This window comes from Takifugu rubripes, chromosome 9 (genome assembly GCF_901000725.2).
Source record: "Takifugu rubripes chromosome 9, fTakRub1.2, whole genome shotgun sequence".
In the NCBI taxonomy this organism is placed as follows: Eukaryota; Metazoa; Chordata; class Actinopteri; order Tetraodontiformes; family Tetraodontidae; genus Takifugu; species Takifugu rubripes.
Genome location: NC_042293.1, coordinates 5,088,600 through 5,108,787, shown reverse-complemented (window position 1 = coordinate 5,108,787; position 20,188 = coordinate 5,088,600). Strand labels below are relative to the sequence as shown.

The 20,188-nt window shown below is 46.1% G+C and overlaps 1 protein-coding gene and 1 pseudogene across 4 annotated transcripts in view; both read right to left on the bottom strand.

Annotated features, from left to right (window-relative positions):
* LOC101073783 (spondin-1-like) overlaps window positions 1–16,443 on the bottom strand; it is an 87,135-nt gene extending 70,692 nt beyond the window's left edge. For 3 of the 4 annotated variants that reach the window (XM_029842226.1, XM_029842229.1, XM_029842227.1), the window contains exons 1-2: window positions 15,913–16,442; window positions 7,047–7,153 (exon numbers count right to left, since the gene is read on the bottom strand). In XM_029842226.1, coding sequence (XP_029698086.1) covers window positions 7,047–7,153; window positions 15,913–16,135 — 330 coding nt within the window. In that variant the 5' untranslated portion in view covers window positions 16,136–16,442. Of the gene's footprint in view, window positions 1–7,046; window positions 7,154–15,912 lie in introns of all 4 variants that reach the window. The other variant, XM_029842228.1, reaches the window with a different exon arrangement.
* LOC115251108 (uncharacterized) lies at window positions 7,160–9,849 on the bottom strand (annotated as a pseudogene).
* Window positions 16,444–20,188: the final 3,745 nt, after the last annotated feature.

Sequence of the window (20,188 nt, the reverse complement as noted above, 5' to 3'; positions counted from 1 at the left end):
GCCAGGCGCATGTTACGCTCCGCTGTCCTGTCCAGTGCGGCTCAAGTCTCCCGCCACACCCGTCTGATCCGGCGGAACTGGGTTCGGACCGAGGGTACCGCCGCGTCAGACTCTTGGCTGGGGAACAGAGGAGGTTGGTAGCCGTGGTTGACCATGAAGGGAGACAGACCGGTTGCTGCACTGACGAGAGAGTTGTGGGCGTACTCCACCCAGGGTAGATGTGAGGCCTAGGAGGACGGGAGGCGGGAGACCACACAACGCAGGGATGCCTCCAAACTCTGGTTGGCTCGTTCCGTCTGCCCGTTGGACTGGGGGTGGTAAGCGGAGGTGAGGCTGGAGGTGGTTCCCAGGGCCCGGCAGAACGCCTTCCACACCTGGGAGGTGAATTGAGGTCCGCGGTCTGACACAATGTCTTGTGGAATTCCATGGAGTCTAAAAACATGTTGACTCAGGAGGTTTGCTGTCTCCAAGGCGGTGGGGAGTTTAGGAAGGGAAACAAAATGTACCGCCTTGGAGAAACGATCGACCACTGTTAAGATAGTAGTGTTACCTTCAGAGGGGGGCAGTCCGGTAACGAAGTCCACAGCGATGTGGGACCAGGGACGAGGGGGAATGGGTAGCGGCTGCAGGAGTCCTGCGGGGCCCTGTGTGAAGATTTGCTGTGCACGCATCAAGGTCCGGACGTCCGCCGCCATGGATGGCCACCAGAAGCGCTGTCGGATGAGGGCTAAAGTGCGATGAACTCCTGGGTGGCAGGCTATTCGGGAGGTGTGTCCCCATGAGAATACCGATGACCGGGCAGACGGGGGGATGAACAGCCGGTCCGGCGGGCATCCGTCTGGGACCAACTGTCCCTGGAGCGCTTCCCGAACCTCCGCCTCGACTGGCCAGTGGACCTCGCCCAGCACACACTCCGGGTCCAAGATGGTCTCCCTGGAGGGCTCCCTCTCCTCCGAGGAAAACTGGCGGGAGAGTGCATCGGGCTTTGTGTTCCGTGAGCCGGGGCGATACGTGATCATGAAGCGGAACCTGCCGAGGAATAAGGCCCAGCGGGCCTGTCGTGAGTTCAGGCGGCGAGCGGTGCGCAGGTAGGCGAGATTTTTGTGGTCCATCCACACGATGAAAGGCTGTGTCCCTCCCTCCAGCCAGTGCCTCCACTCCGGCAGAGCCAGGACCACCGCCAGGAGTCCCCGGTTACCTACATCATAATTGGCTTCTGCTGGGGAAAGACGGCGTGAGAAAAAGGCGCAGGGGTGAAGCTTATTATCGGTGGCCTGGCGCTGAGAGAGGACGGCCCCTACCCCGGAGTCTGAGGCATCAACTTCGACCACGAACTGTCGCTCCGGATCTGGGTGCGCAAGGACAGGGGTATTAATAAACATGTTTTTTAGTTTTTCGAATGCCTGCTGTTCAACTGGAGACCAGACGAAAGTGAGCTTGGGGGACGTGAGATGCGTGAGTGGTGCTGCCGGGCGGCTGTAGTTTCGTATGAAACGTCGATAGAAATTGGCAAAGCCTAAGAAACGCTGAAGCTGCTTGCGGGTAGTGGGCACGGGCCAGTCCTTGACTGCTGCCACCTTGGAGGGATCTGTGCAAAGCTGTCCCTTCTCAATCACAAAGCCTAGGAAACGTACAGAGGATGTATGGAATTCACACTTTTCCACTTTGGCGTACAGCTTATTTTCCAATAGTCTCTTCAACACTTCCCGCACGTGCCCAACATGCTCCTCCAATGACCTGGAAAATATCAGTATGTCATCCAGGTAAACGAACACCGACTTATTCAGCAGATCCCGCAGCACGTCGTTGACTAGACATTGGAATACGGCAGGGGCATTCGTGAGTCCAAAGGGCATCACCAAGTATTCGAAGTGGCCTAGCGGGGTGTTGAAAGCCGTTTTCCACTCGTCGCCCTCCCTGATTCTGATGAGGTGATAAGCGTTTTTCAAATCTAATTTAGTAAACACCGTAGCGGTGTGTAGGGGGATGAAAGCTGAGTCAATCAGAGGGAGAGGGTACTTGTTCTTCACAGTGATGTCATTTAGTCCGGTGTAGTCAATACAGGGGCGTAAGGATTTATCTTTCTTTTTTACGAAGAAGAACCCGCCCCCACGGGAGACCAGGAGGGACGAATGAGACCGGCTGCCACTGACTCCGTAATGTACTTCTCCATTGCCTCCCGCTCTGGCTTGGCAAGGTGAAAAAGTCTCTTGGTGGGAAGAGTGGCACCGGGGAGCAAGTCTATGGCGCAGTTGTAAGGTCTATGGGGGGGTAACGAGGAGGCAGATGCTTTGCTGAAAACTTGCTGGAGGTCGTGGTAGTCGGAAGGAACATTGGTTAAATTGATCTCCTCGTGTGCTGGAGATGGGTTCGTGGGCCTGGTTGGCAGAGCGGATTTAAGGCAGTGGGCGTGGCAATGGTCCAGTTGCGGATTGTGGCAGTAGACCAATCGATGTCGGGGTTGTGAAGCTTCAGCCAGGGGATGCCCAGGATGATGGAATTTAGAGGAGTGCAGATAACAAACATCTCTATGAACTCGTGGTGGTTGCTGGAGAATCAATTTCAGGGGTTGCGTTTTGCACGTTACTAACGTTAGAAGTTTTCCATCTACTGAGTGCACCTCTTTTGGGACCGCCAAGTCATAAGTGGGGATGCCATGAGTGTTAACAAAGTCTGCGTCGATGAAACTTTCATCTGCGCCGGAATCCACTAACACGTTAGTAGGGATGGAGTGTTCAGGGAGATGGATCATACCTTGGACTTGGATCCTTGACGTGGAGGAGGAAGAGATACGACTCAGCTCGGTCCCTGGGCTTATCGATGAACCCCGTCCCCTTGGCACCTCAGGATATCGGGAAATATAGTGTCCCTGCTGTGTGCAGTAGAGACAGAGCTGGTACTGCATGCGGCGTTGTCTCTCGGCTGCCGTGAGGCATGTCCTTCCTAGCTGCATGGGCTCCTCTGCGGACCGCGGCGGTTGCTCCTGGGCGTAGTGAGGGGCGGCAGGAGATCTCGGGAAGGAGTCAGGTGGGTAAAACTGGGTGCAGGTGCGGAACCGTCCCCTCTGCATCCCCTGCCGCTCCCTGGCTCTCTCCCTGATCCTATTGTCAATGCGGATGGTTAAATCAATAAGGGAGTTAAGGGAGTGGCACTCATCTTGAACAGCTAATTCATCCTTCAGCTCTCCTGCTAGCCCCTTGAGGAATATGGCTTGCAAGGCTGAATCCCCCCACCCACTCTCTGCCGCTAGAATGCGAAAGTTTACGGCGTACTCAGAAACAGAGGAGCTACCCTGTCGGAGGTCTAGCAGTTGACTCACCGCCTGTCTTCCTTTCACCGGGTGATCGAAGACCCTCTTCATCTCCTCCACGAACCCGGTGTAATTGCCCATCAACTCCTGTCGCTGTGTGGCGACAGCTACGGACCAGGCAGCAGCTTGTCCGATGAGCAAACTCATGACAAAGGCAGTCTTGGCTTGCGGGGAGGAGTAGGTGAGGGGTTGCTGGGTAAAAACCAACTGGCAGTGGTGCAAAAACTGGGAGCATGTCCCCAAGTCTCCTGAATACCATCCTGGGATGGGGATATAGGGCTCACGTGGCTGCGTAGCAGGGTTGGTCGGCAGCCTGTCGACTGGGACCAACGCGGTGGTGTCCTGTGCGCGAGGAAGCCGTTCGTCCAGGGCCACCAGCTGACCGCTGAGTTGAGAGACGCCGGCCGTGATTGCGCTGCATGTGCTCGGACATTTGGCGCAGAGCCGACTCCACCTGGTGGACCCGCGCTGCTTGCACGGAAAGCGTCTGCTTCAGCCGATCTGACTCTGCTGGGTCCATAGTGGCCGGACTGTTCTGTTATGGAAAGCCAAGGAGGCCTGGACCCAGATGCAGAGTAAAAGACACGGCTCTTTATTGAACACAAAAAGGTGCAATATGAAAGAATCAAGAAAAGTAGCAACAGAAACAAAACTACAAAAGTAACAACAGAAAATCTACGAACTAAAAATCACCATACAGGGAAAAACCATTGAGAAAAAGTACAAACGAAAACGCAGTGACGAGGCACTGGAACAAACTCACGCGTTGGAAGTAACCACGGAAAACAGGAGCCGAAAAACTGGAGATCACAGAGGGTGGGAGCTAGACGCTGGCGAAACAACAATCCGGCACCGGAGGCAAAGAGACAGGAGTTTAAGTAGCCGCCGAATTACGGTTCGCTCACAGTTCGGCCCGCCCCTGCCTGCCGATCCTGCAGGTGGGGGAGGAGGTGAGAAACCCGAGCTACAACAAATTGCTCTGTACATACATACATACATACAGGTTAGGTCAGCCTACAGTGGCAACCCAGTAATGACCCTCCATCTGGCCTTCCAATTTCAGTGTAAAATTTTGTTTATAAACACGATTAAAATAAAAATGATTTCATTTCCAGAATGGAAGAAATTAAACTCGTTAACTTTCTCCTCTCCTTTTCTTTGAAGCACTTCTTACCAGCGCATGAAACCCTACCTTACCACACCAAAATACCGACAGTGGGATGAAATTGAAAATAAAACACTGATAGAAAAAGAACTACAGTGGGACCTCTACTTACGAAATTAATTGGTTCCGGAAGTTGTAGAGACGCGTTTTCCATGTAAATGCCCTAATCCATTCCAAGCCCCCAAAAATTCGGACATATTTATTTTTTTCATAAATCATAAAAATGCATCAAAACATGTAACAAATACATGTTACAATTAGATTACAGCACAATAAATGTAGGAATTCAGTGCAAGGCTTCTCCAGGAACAAAATGAACTTTATTACAGGTTAATCTTACATTAGCCGTCATTACTAACAACGAACGTTAACACTTGTGGTAACACCGCCATCTAATGGACAAACATACGAACACCAACAATAAATCCGGAAGATGACTAAGAAGACACTGGGATACACACAAACTTCTACATATTGACGTCCCTCCTAGCCAACGGGATTACAGGAAGATGCTAGGCGATAGCCAATGGCAGAGCAGCTACAAGCATGTTTGCGTTCGCTAAACTCCGCGAGCTGCGAGTAGCAGCGGTAGCGTATTTTTGCCTTTCATATCCTGAAATTTCTTTCGTAACAACAGGAAATATTTTCCTGTTGAGACGTTTCGTAACCTGAAAATTTCGCATGTAGAGACGTTCGTAAGTAGAGGTCCCACTGTACTGAAAAGAGATGGATATTCAGAAAAAAAAGACTGACATATTGTATTTATCAATAAACATATTTTATTGTTCAATTAAACTTCAATCAAACTGAATGCCAATACAACTAATACAACTTTATCTACAAAGATAACCCAAACTTTATTTAATTCCCAAACTGATTGTTAGTATTTTGGCCACATATTATGTTTCCTAATCTTAAGTGTTAAAATCAAGTCATGTTTCTGAGAATTTCCATATTTTATAACATGGCTGAAAGCCAATGCATTGTTAATCTTTGGTGTTCACTGATGCAGTTTGAATGGCATTAAAAGCTACCAAACCTAAACATCATGAATAGTCGTGAGGTTAAAAGATTTAGTACAAGAGAAATAAGAGGGCATTGTATGACCCCTTTTAGGAACAGATTATACATACTGGGCTATTCACATGGGCAAATCACGTTTTTATGCTTGTTCAACAGGTCGAATCATTGATGGAGATGAGACAATAATGCTCTATAACTATCTAGAAAAGGAGCCCATGTGCCTGTTCTAAAAACAGGGCACTTACCAGTGAGTTGCCTATCAATTTTATTTTATTATTTTATTAAAATTCCTTTTTACTCACTTTTACATTGATGTATATTTTAAAATGACAATATTAATATCAATGACAATGTTTTTATTTAATATACTGTATATGAATGCTCATCTTGTCTACTTATTATTGTGTCATTATTGTGCGCTTGACAAATCCTTGGCATTCATGGAAACAAGCTAGGGAGGGCTGCAAAGTTGAGGAGCAGAATGGGTTTCTGCCAACAAAAACATGGCAGAAAAAGGCAAATGGGAGGAATAGTTCTTTTTTCACTAATGTGAAATAAACCTGTGCTTGTCTCAGTTGCAGGGTGAGTGTGTTAACAGCAAAGTGGCACAATGTGGAGAGGCATTTCAGTTTGTCACAAAAGTTACCATGCTAACTACTCACTGGGCAGCACACTACGGGGATCAAATCCATTGAGATAAAGGCAGCTTTGTGTAAACAACAGTTTCACAAGGGAAAAACTCCCCAAAACCACTGAAGCTGCAAAAACTTTTTAGATAAAGAAAAAGAAGGCATTTTCAGAAAGGGATATTTTCAAAAAAGCAATGATGATAATCAGCACAACAGTGGCAAGGTGCCGGGTGTGAATGAGATCTGCCCTGTGTAGCTCGTTTCTGCATGTTGAAGGGCTCTGCAACATCACATGGTAGTTGGGAAAAGTGCTGCTGGAGTGGCAGACCTGGCAGACCAGTCAACCTATCAGTTTGACTGGTCTGATTAAATATACTATACTCTGATTAAAAAGTGTTCCTCTAATTTTTTTGAGCAGTGTAGTTGTAGTATTCTACAAATATGAGGCACCATAACACATGATTTATTGTTAATAAAATACAATTTTCAGTGGCTTGTGAAAATGGCACATTCCTACAAAGGTTGTAAAAGTGATCATTTGAAAAAATAAACAATTTTTTGGAGAAATATTGCACAGTTATTGTCAGAAATTATTAACTGTATCACTGTTGACACATAGATGAATATCATCAATATAAGACAAAACCAAGCCATTTTTTGTTGCAGAAATGTGTAGAAAACAGATAGCCATTGGTATTACTCAGTATCCTTGAAGTAGCTCTCAGTTTCTGAAAAACTGGTGATCCCTGATTTAGAACATGCACGCATTCAAATAAAAAAAAAAATTAAATATATCAAGCAAACAAAAGTCCCTGCAATGCCTATGGCTCTACATCAGTCAAGCAGTTGGAACTACAAATAACTCCTTATCACAACAAAAGTCATCTAGTGTAAATTCATCTGTATCCTAGGAGCTCACCTGGAACTGTCCAGCATAGTCATCTTCTACAGTGCCCTCTCTTCCCTCCTTCAGTGCAATGAGAGTGAATCCTCTGAAATAAGCTGGACTTGTTGCCATAAGAACCACTGTAAATATAAGAAAGTGTGCATTAACTCCAAGATTGGAAAGGGAAAAAACAGCATCACTGTGAGCGGCTGCATGTTGCGTAAGACTCATTAAGCTCTAACTGACATGACGATTAACCGATTTTGCCCAACACTGAAAACATGAAGCCAACGAATGGCATGTCTGTAAGAGATGCTACTTTCTTCTAACAACATATGTTTTTGTTTTTATTTTACGTTAAACTTTATATGTGTAAAAAAATTATTGAATGTAGTTAACTACAGTTATCACAATTAGAGTGTGTTCTCAAAGAGCACTTCAATTGTTGTTTATTGTATTGTAATAATGTTTTATTCCTGTCATGTTAAATACTGAATATAGGTCTCATTAGTCACTATAAAAACTATTCTCAAGGTGCATGCACTGCACAATGGTGACTATTAAGAAATACTCATCCAGAATTACAAATTTAATTGGCTCTTAAAATAAATGAACTGTCCTTGGTGCAAAAGCACAAAGAGACATGAATACAGAGACAGTTAAACTTGTTTTAATTTATTCTTAATGTCATACATAAATATTTTCAATCATGTCAAATTCAATATCCAGCTTAGTCTTGTCTAGAGGTAATTGATCAATCAGAAATTAACTGGAAAGAACAAGTAAAAAGGTGCTTCATGAGTCCCAGGTAACTGAGGAGAATTTCTACTGGATTGCTAAATAAGCTTCAGTAAAATTTCACAACAGAGACTAACACAACACACCTTGTCACAACTGTAAATATATTTATTGGCAGGTAAATTAGTTTGTTTCACTGAACTTGCCATACATGTCACTTGAATATCGGCATGCCTCAATATCATATAGACCAGGGGTTGGCAACCCGCGGCTCTTGAGCCGCATGCGGCTCTTTAGCGCCGTCCTAGTGGCTCCCTGGAGCTTTTTCAGAAATGGAAATGGAAAAAGTCTTCCATGACATTGGGTAAAAATGTGTATAATAAATATTTAATTTCAACATCTCTGTCACAACTGTGGGTTAAATCTTTTTTGTCCCGTCTCCATGTTGGTTTTGTGACTTCCTGTTTTATTTTGAAACTAACTCTCCTCTCGTTTCAGGCCACTTGCCTTTCCTTATGTGTCACCTGTCCAATTTTCTTCCCTGATTCCTGATTGTTTCCAGCTGTTCCCCATTACCCCCATGTGCTTATACTCTGTGTCTCCCTTGGTCCAGTGTATCACGTCCCTTGTCATAATCACCAGCTTGTCCTTCATTGCCATGAGAATCTTCGAGACCATCACAACCTTTGTTTGTCTGATCCTCGTAAGAGAGTGTATTTTGTTTGGCTTTGCCCCTTTTCTGGATTTCTTTAGTTTAGTTGTTTTTTTTTTTGTTTCATCCCTCCTTGGAGGCGTTTTGAGTTTGAATAAAGACTGTTAGTTCCTGAAAGCTCTGCGCTCGAGTCCTCAGAGTGAGTATTGTCAATCTCATTATAATGGAAGTTAAACTTAAAGCACCATCGTACAGCAGAGTGGTCACGTGGTGCGTCATTCTCTCCAGGATGCTGCAGGGAACATAAACATTTCATCATGGATGCTCTTTATGCATTTGTAGCCTACTTATCATTTTGAAAGTAGGCTCATATAGCTAATATAGACACTTACAGCATGTGTTGCCATCATTATAAGGCTTACATAAGGCCAATAATTTTTACAGCTCTGGACAGATTTGTTTTTGTTTTTTTGGTCCAATATGGCTCTTCCAACATTTTGGGTTGCCGACCTCTGATACAGACTGATGAACAAAGGAACTAACTATCATTAGCTAGAGAACATACATGGAGAAAATTGGAGAAGCAAGCTATGCATTTGACAAGTCATTCAAATGACATACTCCTGTGTTTGTTAGTATCGCCTTGTCTCGTTTTCTCCTGCTTATACGGATCCGGGTTGCAGGGGCAGCAGCTTCAGGAGGGATGCCCAGACAGCCCTCTCCCCAGCCACTTCCATCAGCTCCTCCGGGGGGGACCCCCAGCTGCTCCCAAGACAGGCGACAGATGTAATCCCTCCACCTACTCCTGGGCCGGCCACGAGGCCTCCTCTTGGTGGGACATGTCCGGAACACCTCTAAAGGGAGGTGTCCAGAAGGCATCCTGTCCAGATGCCCGAGCCACCCCAACTGACTCCTCTCGATGTGGAGGAGCAGCGGTTCTACTCCGAGCCCCTCTCGGATGTCCAAGCTTCTCAGCCTATCTCTAAGGCTGAGCCCGGCCACCCTGCGGAGGAAACTCATTTCAGCCGCTTGTATCCGTGATCTCGTTCTTTCAGTCATCACCCAACGTTGATGGCCATAGGTGAGGAATGAGACATAGATCGACAGGTAAATCGTCACCATGACAGATCGGTTAAGCGCCTGCATCACTGCTGACGCCGCTCCGATCCGCTTGTCGATCTCCCTTTCCATCCTACCCTCACTCGCGAACAAGATCCTGAGATATTTGAACTCCTCCACCTGAGGCAGGACCTCCTCCCCGACCCGGAAAGGTCACTCTACCTTTTTCCGAGTGAGGACCATTGCCTCTGACTTGGACGTGCTGATCCGCATCACAGTCGTTTCACACTCAGTCGTGAACCATCCCAGAAGAACTACATCATCCGCAAAAAGCAGCAACGAGATATTCCACCCACTGAACTCGACACCCTCCACTCCCCGGCTGTGCCTAGAAATTCTGTCCATAAAAGCTATGAACAGAACTAGTGACAAAGGGCAGCCCTGGCGGAGTCCAACCCTCACTGTGAACAAGTCTGACTTACAACCGGCTATCCGGACCAAGCTCCTGCTCCTTCGGTACAGGGACTGGACGGCCCTTATCAAGGGACCATCCACCCCATACTCTCGGAGCACCCCCCACAGGATGCTCCTGGGGACCCGGTCATAGGCCTTTTCCAAGTCCAGAAAGCACATGTGGACTGGTTGGGCAAACTCCCAACTCCCCTCAAGCACCCCAGCAACGGCAAAGAGCTGATCCTGGTTCCACGACCGGGGCGAAACCCGCATTGTCCCTCCTCGATCAGAGGTTCGAATATCAATCTAATCCTCTTTTCCAGCACCCTGGCATAGACTTTCCCAGGGAGGCTGAGGAGTGTGATCCCCCTACAGTTGGAACACACCCTCTGGTCCCCACTCTTAAAAATAGGGACCACCACCCGGTCTGCCAATCCAGGGGCACTTCCCCCAATGCCCACGCAATGTTGCAGAGGCGTGTCAAGCAGGACAGCCCTACGACATCCAGAGCCTTAAGATACCCTGGGCAGATCTCATCCGCTTCCGGAGCTCCGCCGCTAGGCAGCTGTTTTACTACCTCGGCAACTTCCTCTCTAGAAATTGGATGGTCCACCTCCTGGTCTCCCGACTCTGTTCCTCCTTGTGGATACATGTTGGTAGGATTGAGGTGCTCCCAGAAGTATTCCTTCCACTGCCAGATAATTGCCCCAGGAGACGTCAGCAGCTCCCCAAGCACACCTAGCACGGTGTGAGCAAGTTGTCATCTGCCACCCCTAAGGCGCCGGACAGTTTGCCAGAATCTTCTCCGTGCCGACCAAAAGTCTTCCTCCATAGCCTCACCGAACTCCTCCCACGAGTTTTTGCCTCCGCGACCGCCTCAGCCGTAGCTCGCTTAGCCAACCTGTACCGGTCAGCTGCTTTCGGAGATCCACAGACCAGCCATGACCTGTAGGCCTCTTTCTTCAGCCTGACGGCTCCCCTCACCTCTGGTGTCCACCATTGGGTACGGGGACCAGCGGCTTTGCAGCCGCAACTCGTGACAGCCACTTCGACAATGGTGGAGCGGAACATGGCCCACTCAGACTCAATGTCCCCTACCGCGCCGGAACACGATCAAAGCTCTGTCAGAGGTGGGAGTTGAAGACCAGCCTGACAGGTTCCTCCACCAAGCGTTCCCAACAGACCCTCACTAAGCGTTTGGGCCTGCCAGGTCCATGCGGTTGCTCCCCCCCACCCCCACCTAGGTAGTGATTAGATGACAGCTCTGCTCCTCTCTTTACCCGAGTGTCCAAAACCGCAGATCAGCTGACACGACTAGGAAGTAAATCAATGACCTACGGCCCAGGCCGAACATGGTGTTAGTTATGGCCAGACTGCGACTAGCACAGAAGTCTAATAACTGCACACCACTCTGGTTCTGATCGGGCAGACCGTTCCTCCCAATCACGCCTTTCCAGGTCATGCTGTTGTTACCCACGAGTCTCCCAACAAGTCTCCCAGCAGAATGATGGAGTCCCCAGTCGGGACACTATCCAGCGTCTGTCCTAGGTCCTCCAAAAAGGGCGGGTACTCTGAACTATTGTTCGTTGCATAAGCACAAACAACAGACGGAACCCGTTCCTCGACCGCGAGAACCCCAACATCAAACTAGAGAGTCTAGGGGCAAGCAAAAAGCCCACCCCAGCTCTCCGCCTCTCACCCTGAGCAACTCCAGCAAAGAAGAGTGTCCAAACCCCCTTCAAGGACTTGGGTTCCCAAGCCAACGCTATGTGTGGAGGTGAGGCCGACTATACAGTATCTAGTCGGTAGCGCTCAACCTCCCCTACAAGCTCCAGCTCTTTCCCGGCCAGAGAAGTGACGTTCCATGTTCCTAAGGCCAATTTCCATAACCGAGGATCAGACCGCCAAGGCCCCCGCCTTAGTCCGCCGCCCAAACCACACTGTATCGGACCCTTCATGCTCCTCCTGCGGGTGGTGGGTCCACTGGGGACGGGAGTGTCCACATAGCTGTAGGTCCGGCCGCCAGGCACTCACAATCAAGCCCCAGCCCCGGGCCTGGCTCCAGGGTGGGGCCCCGGTAACCCTCCAGGCCAGGTACGCGGTTTCTCTCTTCACTGTTCCATGAACTATTCTTTGTCTGACCCTTCAACTAGGACCAATCTGCCTTGGGAGACCCTACCAAGTGCAAACTGCCCCGGACAGCATAGCTCCCAGGCTCATTAGGGTACGCAAACTCCTCCACCACGATAAGGTGCTGGTTCACGGAGGAGTGTTTGTTAGTATCTTCAAGGTAAATTACGTCTAGTGTAACTAATTCTGTACCCTGCACAACACTCTGAAACCTTTTCTATCTCTGCTGCTTCTATGTGTGTTGACAGGATTTTTCCAGGCTCCTCTTCGGAGGCTTGATGTCGGGGAGGAGAAGGCGAAAAAACCTTTCCATACAGAAGGCACCTGTCTGCGTGTTTGTGTCCAAAAAATGCAATGCACCATACCAGAACATTGGGCCAGATTCACAAAACGTTCTTACGAACATTTTACGAAGATTGTGGCATTCACCAATTTCTTCTTATCCTGGATTTATGCGTAGGTAAGAACAAATCCTACGAACACTCAGGAGTACTCTTACGCACATTTCAGTGCCGACATGTTGGCATGGTTGTGTTTTCTTCTCTTGTGGAGTTCAATACAATTCAATATTACAATGATAATTATGTCATATTTATTTAATTCCTATTTTTGGTGATTCACGGAGAATTTTAAAATTACGTAAATGTGCCAATGACTTAACTTTAATCAACCAAATTGGAAACCATGCCAAAACTGTCTTTTTATTTGATTTTATCTTGATTTATTTTATTAGGGGATCGAGGATATGCCCTGGCTCCCTGGTTGTGGACACCACTGACCAACCCTCAGACTCCACAGGAAATTTTATTCAATCAGATGCATGCGCGCAGTCGCTCCACCATTGAACGCACCATCGGCATTTTAAAGGGGCGCTGGATGTGTTTGGACACAGAGCCACAACCCCTTGAGGATGTGCGTCCTGACGCAATGATGGGGCCAGACTGCAGGCACGCTGTTCACGTTTGAGCGCGATTAATTGCCCGTTTGTGAATAAAATGCATTATTGTCACAATTTTAGTCTAACAGTCTTGATTCACTTCAAAAAGAAAAAATAAGAGAGACCGGTTTCAGAGCACAGCTTTTACACGTTTTTATTCTTTTTACATTCTTTTTTTTTTTTTTTACATTCTCGTTGATTTCTTTAAGCGTGTTGGCTATAGTCATCAGGGTTGAGGCAATTTTATCAAGCATGTTAGCCATCCTTTCTTGATTGTTCAACACGGCGTCAGAAATCAGGCGTGGAGAGGCAAGCTTTGGGCATTTCGCTTTGGGCATTTTGCTCTGTCTACAATCATATGTTAATTAGACTCACCTGGCTTTCAACTTACGAACAGATGGCATTCATCAATCTAAGAACACAGCTGCGAACAATTCTGGGGCTTACGAACACGTTGATGAACTTATTCTGTGATGAAAAATACCTGATTTGGTCCTTTGACCAGCAGTCTGGCTATTCTAGTCCCATGGGGTTATTGTTGACATCACTGGCAACAGGTGAATCAGAAAACTCCTCTGTGTTAGCAGAAGTGCTGGCTAAGCTGGCTCCTCTTCACTTGTAAAGCGTTAAGATCTGGCTGTCCTCCTGGGTTCTCTTTTGGGCCCTTTGGAGCCACGCCATTTGGATCTAGATTCACTGATCATCTCAATCATATCAAGTAGTAAATCAACTTGGTGTCAACTCGCGTAGATGTTCACATTCAACATCCGCTACTTCTCTTTTGTTGGCACACTCAAGTCGTGAGACCCCCTTACGGGTGAATGCCTTGTGAGCGACAGATGTGCAGATGTGCAGCATGTACTAGTGCACGATGGTTAATCTAGAGTTCATGAGAAGTCCTGCTACACTGTAAAAAGTCCAGGTGCGCCAGGGAATAAAATTGAGAAACACCAGTGCTACGTACCCATCACTAGCGGCCCACTTAAGACAATGATCATCACGGTCACTTGAAACTACTTTTTTAGTTCTGAACCTACTGATGTTATATGACAGGATGAGTCAAACGCCAGATTTTAATATATTTTCTAGGAGCATGACTCTATTCATATTTGCATGTTAAAGCTCCCAGAAACAACAAAGGAAGTGAATGTAGGTCAGATGTAGGTCAGACTCTAAATAGTCCTATCAAACAACAATTCCTGCAGGCCCCAGGGAGCTCTGCTACAGGAACTAATTTTAAAATCATAAATGACCATTATAATGGTAATATGACATTTTCACTTTTGCTAGAACATATTTTAACCTTTATATGCTGGCTAAAGCAGTTTAGCTCTATATAAAGGATCAGCACCAAATGAAAGTAGTCACTGATTCTCTGTTGATCTGGTTGACATTTTATTCATATTTGAAACAAATTAAAACAAGTCTATATTAGCCATGAATAAAGAGTGTAAGCATCTGGTATCACTAGTTTAGCCCAAAAGCTCAATAAAATAAATAACTCCAGTGGCAAATCTAAGTAAAATGTTAAATGAAATGTTAAAAGTTGCAATAGATAAAAGTTTATCGTTGTACATTTGCTTTTTAATCTTATTGATTTCATGGTTATATTCATTTCTGTTTTTGCTTAAATTTAACAATTCCAAATCATATAATATTTTTTATAAGCACAGTAGGTGATAAACAATGATTTAATTTCCATTTGCAAGTTTTGAGGAAATGCATCACTCCAAGGGTTAATGCTAGTCTCATTTTTTAATCTTCTTAACCACTTTATCCCTTTTGGGGTCACGGGGAAGGTACACAATGGGAGAAGGCAGGCTATATCCCTGGATGAGTCAGCAGTTAATCACAGAGCACTATATCAGCATTTCTGGGTTTGGTACCTTGCTCAAGGGAGTGCTCGGCAGTGCTCTGAAGGTGTTCTTGGCACCTTCCATGTTTTCTCTACACTGAGGCTTGTACAGAGAACCCTCCACTTCTCAGCCAAGTTCCCAACAGACTGAGCTACCAGCATTAAAGCTAGTCAATAATTACAATTACATTACATTGATTACTTGTACTTCAAAAGAGAGCAATATATATATATATATATATATGTGTGTGTGTGTGTGTCTACTGCTTCTGTTGAACGGACATTCTCAGCCCTAAAGCGAATTAAAATGTATGCCAGAAATACAACAGGGCAGGCGCGACTTTCAGCATTAGCTTCGATGGCGATAGAAAAGGACTTCTTGATGGAGCTGAAACGCATGGATAATCTGCACAACAGAGTAATTGAAATCTTCTTGAGGAAAGAAAGGAGGATGGATTTTGTGTACAAATAATCAGGATTTTTGGTGAGTAAAATCACCAAATCATTTTACTCACCAAAAATCCTGATTATTATACTAAAATGTTGCTGTATTCCTAAATAATGTAGCATGTTGGGGAGGGTCAGTGTGGGAATTTCCCAGCATGCTTTGTGGCAGTGTGCCTGTGGGTTCAGGTTGGTGTTAACCCTGTTTTTGTTCGTTGTAAATGTTATCTTTTGCAACTTTCAATGTTAGTGTTCTATTTATTGAGTTCTGGTTGTTGATGTATTTAATTACTGTTTTAATTACTGTTTGCACTTGCACACCATAAGCCAGGTTATGTGTCTGATTGAAGACCTCCCTTCCTTCATGTGTCTTCAGTTCAGTGTTAAATGTTGTGACTCTTTAATGCAGTCGACCTGTGTAATAAGTTGGCAGAAGTGTGTATCTGAGTTCTTCCGCTCGCAGTGGCAGTTTTATAGACATAAAATAAATATTGGGGGTTGGATTGATTTAGATGGAGCACTTCTGAAGGCCTCGGTGTGAAATCAACAGCCCGCCATATGTGTATATATATATATATATATCTTTTTTTTAAAAAAAAAAAGCTTGAGCTAGAACGTTCTTGATGGTTACCTCTGTAAGTGCTGCCAGGCCTGTAGGTTTCCGGGTCTCCTTCCATTCTGAGTCGGAACTCATGGTGGCCATCTCTCCGGGTCCCTTGTGTCTGAGCTCTAAGTATTCGCTCGCAGTACACGTCCGATATGCCCTCAGAGGCCTCTGCGAAGGCGACGGCGTCGCACACAAGACTTGATATCAAATAGTACAGCAGGAGCAGCGAATACATTTGCAGTCCCATGTTTAACCCCGAAGATAAACTCGCAGTTTTAAGTGTAACATAAAAATCCTTTAAGAGAAAAAAAGTGAATCCGATAGGCAGGAGCGCAGTTTCCGTGTCCTCCTGAGCAAAACTATTTGTCCGTCATTCAGTTCGAGTATCAAATAGAGGGAGACGAGTTTATACTCAAGTGGAGACAGCGCTTCGGACGCAACACGTCGAAGAACAGATAGACAGCAGTGATTAGCTGCTCCTGCTGCTGTTGTTGCCAACGCCACCCGTGCTGTTCCCGGATCAGTGCTCACTGTGGTGAGGAGGGCGGGAGAACACCAGATAACAGAGGGCGGGTGCACGAAGATGTCTCCTTGGCTTCAGGCGAAGGAAGTTCCAAATTTGAGCGTTTTTTTTTTTCCCAGTCTGCCCTCGACACGCACATACTAGCGCATAGCGCTTGCAGGCATTTCACCCAGTCTTCTCTGTAAATCGGGATAAACTCAGTTTTGCGGAATCCAGCTAGTTGTCCAAATTGTTAAAATATCTTACCACTTGTGGACTCCACGAAACTGAATGCATTTATATTTTACATGGCACTCGTGCAGTCTACATACCAATAATAACATAGCAGCAACAAAGAAGGTTGTTGTCAGTAGATGTCTGTAAGGTATCTGAAAACCCAGCTTCAGCCGTTTATTTCACTAATAAGTCTGTTTTGATCTATGCTACACAATAACTTTATAATCTCAAATGTTTATTGCAAAAGAATGTCTAGCAGAGTTTAGTAAAATATGGTTCTTATTTAGTTCTTGAGATGTTGAATTTTACAAAAGTTTTTTTTAACCCCAATATTCCCTTCATGTTTATGAAGGGAAAACATCTGTTTTCTGCATTCTTGTTAAGACAACAAGGAAAAGATTTTGTTCGAATGCAAAATAAGTTACCACTTGATGTCCGAATAAATAAAAGAAAATTCCTAAAATACCTTTGAAAAACTAAACTGATATTGTCATGTCACAAGAGATTGTCACAACATTGGCTCAGAGGGAGGCAACATAAATGACCCAAAACCAAACACGTAGAAGACACACCAAAAATGTATTCATGTATGAAACCAAAATCATTCGTCCATCCTCTACCGCTTATCCGGGGTCGGGTCGCAGGGTCAGCAGCCTAAGCAGAGAGGCCCAGACTTCCCTCTCCCCAGCTACTTCTTCCAGCTCGTCCGGGGGGATCCCCAGGCGTTCCCAGACCAGTCGAGAGACATAGTGTCTCCAACGTATCCTGGGTCTTCCCGGGGGTCTCCTACTGGAGGGACATGCCCTGAACACCTCACCAGGGAGGCGTCCAGGGGGCATCCTAACTAGAAGCCAAGCCACCTCATCTGGCTCCTCTCAACACGGAGAAGCCGCGGCTCTACTCCGAGCTCCTCCCAGATGGCAAAGATTCTCACCCTATCTCTAAGGGAGAGCCCAGCCACTCTACAGAGGAAGTTCATTTCGGCCGCTTGTACCCGTGATCTTGTTCTTTCGGTCATTACCCAAAGCTCATGACCATAGATGAGGGTAGGAAGATCGACCACTCCATTCTTCCCTCACTCGTGAACAAGACCCCGAAATACTTGAACTTTTCCACTTGGGGAAGGATCTCCTTGACCCGGAGAAGGCACCCCACCTTTTCCAGTTGAGAACCATGGCCTCGGATTTGGAGGTGCTGATTCTCATCCCAGCTGCTTCACACGTGGCGGCGAACCGATCCTGTGATCGTTGGAGGTCACGGGCCGATGACGCCAACAGGACCACATCATCTGCAAAGAGCAGAGACCTGAGGTCGCCAAACCGGACCCCCTCCACACCATGACTGCACCTAGAAATTCTGTCTATAAAAGTTATGAACAGAGTGGGTAACAAAGGGCAGCCCTGGCAGAGACCAGCCCTCACTGGAAACGAGTTCAACTTACTGCCGGTAATGCGGACCAAAACTCATGGTGTTCCCTCCTCATACATTCGGGTTAGCCATGGAGTTCCTCAAGGTTCTGTACTTGGACCAATCCTCTTCAGATTGTACATGCTTCCCTTAGGGAACATTATTCGGCAGCATGGGATAAATTTTCATTGTTATGCTGATGACACTCAGCTTTATTTATCCATGAAACCAGAGGAGACAGAGAAGTTAGTGAAGCTTATTGTTGTTCGGACTTTTGAGTCTTGGCCCTCCGAAAAGGCCCACAGGAAGCACACGGAAGTAATAACTCGTGGTTATTTATGATGTTCTTTTTTATTTTAATCACAGTGACCACAGGTCATAAACCTGAAATTAATCCAAAATGAAAAGTTATATAAAATTGTCACTAGACAGTAATCATTTAGCTGCACATATAGTCTAAATGAATTACACTGGATCAAAATCACTAAATTATACAGCACAAGACAGTATTTACCAGTAAAAAGTTAACATTTTACATGCAGAAGAAAGCTGGCTAAAGGTAGCCTGAGATGCTAACTAAGTTAGCTTATCGCGCTAGCGCGAATTAGCGTAAACGCTAATTAGCGATCAGCTTCTAGCAGAACAAACTTACTAGCTTACTAGAACAAACATTCTGTAAATATCACAGCAAACAGTTATCATCTTTTACATGTACAAATTATACTATTATACTATTAACTAACTTAACATTAGCTTACCAATGGGCAGTGTGCTCCTGTATAGCTCCAAAGCAAATTTAACGGCTTGAGAGTAACCGTAAACCCGGAAGTCACCATGCCCCTTTCACACTAAAATGCTCAACTTCAAAACGAATGAAAGATGACTAAATGTTTAAATAGCCTATTTAAACCTTTATAATAATGATAAATAACACAAAAATGTAAAGGACTTAACAATTGTTACTAATGCTGTAGTTCCAGTTACTATCATTGATAGACAAATTATCATACTTAGGGGGTCGTCTAATCGTTAAGTCACATCTTAGCTATGCTGTTATAGGCCAAGGCTGCCGGGGTCCGGAAACATGATCACCTGACAGGCCTCTGTCACCCCACTGGGTCATGGTTTCCTCTCCTCTCCTTTCCTCCTTCTCATCAAGTAGGCTAGTTATGATGATTCCTGTGTAGTTTTTCTGCTCCCCCCTCCCTCCCCTCTCTGTCTATTTACAGGTATTGCCGCCTTTCGGAGCTGCATGATGAGCTCTGGCCCCGCTGACCCGTTGTTTAGTGTATTTTTGTGTGTGTTTCTATGCTCTGTGCTCTGTCAAATCAAATCAATCTTTATTTATATAGCGTCTTATACAATCAAAATTGTTTCAAGGCGCTTTCCAGAATCCCAGGGCCTAACCCCAGACAAGCAACAGTGGCAAGGAAAAACTCCCCTTTAACAGGAAGAAACCTTGAGCAGGACCAGGCTCATGTAGGGGGGCCCTCCTGCTGATGGCCGGCTGGGTAGAGAGAGAGGAGAGGGAGAAGGAGAGAAGAGGAGAAGGAGAAGGAGGGGGAAGAGGAGAGGAGAGGAGAGGCACAGAGCACAGAAACACACCCAAAAATACACTATACAACGGGTCAGCAGGGCCGGAGGTCATCATGCAGCTCCGAAAGGCGGCAATACCTGTAAATAGACAGAGAGGGGAGGGAGGGGGGAGCAGAAAAACTACACAGGAATCATCATAACTAGTCTGCTTGATGAGAAGGAGGAAAGGAGAGGAGAGGAGAGGAAACCATGACCCAGTGGGGTCACAGAGGCCTGTCAGGTGATCATGTTTCCGGACCCCGGCAGCCTTGGCCTATAACAGCATAGCTAGAATGTGACCTAATGATTAGACTGTGGCAGGACGAGGAACGACTCGGACAGAGCAGGTGGTTTAGACGTCTTTATTCTGCAACCAGCAGACAAACACTAAATGTCGCATTGAACAGTGCATCCAATCAAGGGCTAACCACGCCCATCACCCCATGCATCACCTGGGTGTGGCCCCCTAAGTATGATAATTTTTCTATTTATGATAGTAACTGGAACTACAAAATTAACAACAATAGGTAGCTAAATGCTCGGCCCCCAATTCTACTCCTAGAAACTCTGGGAACCACA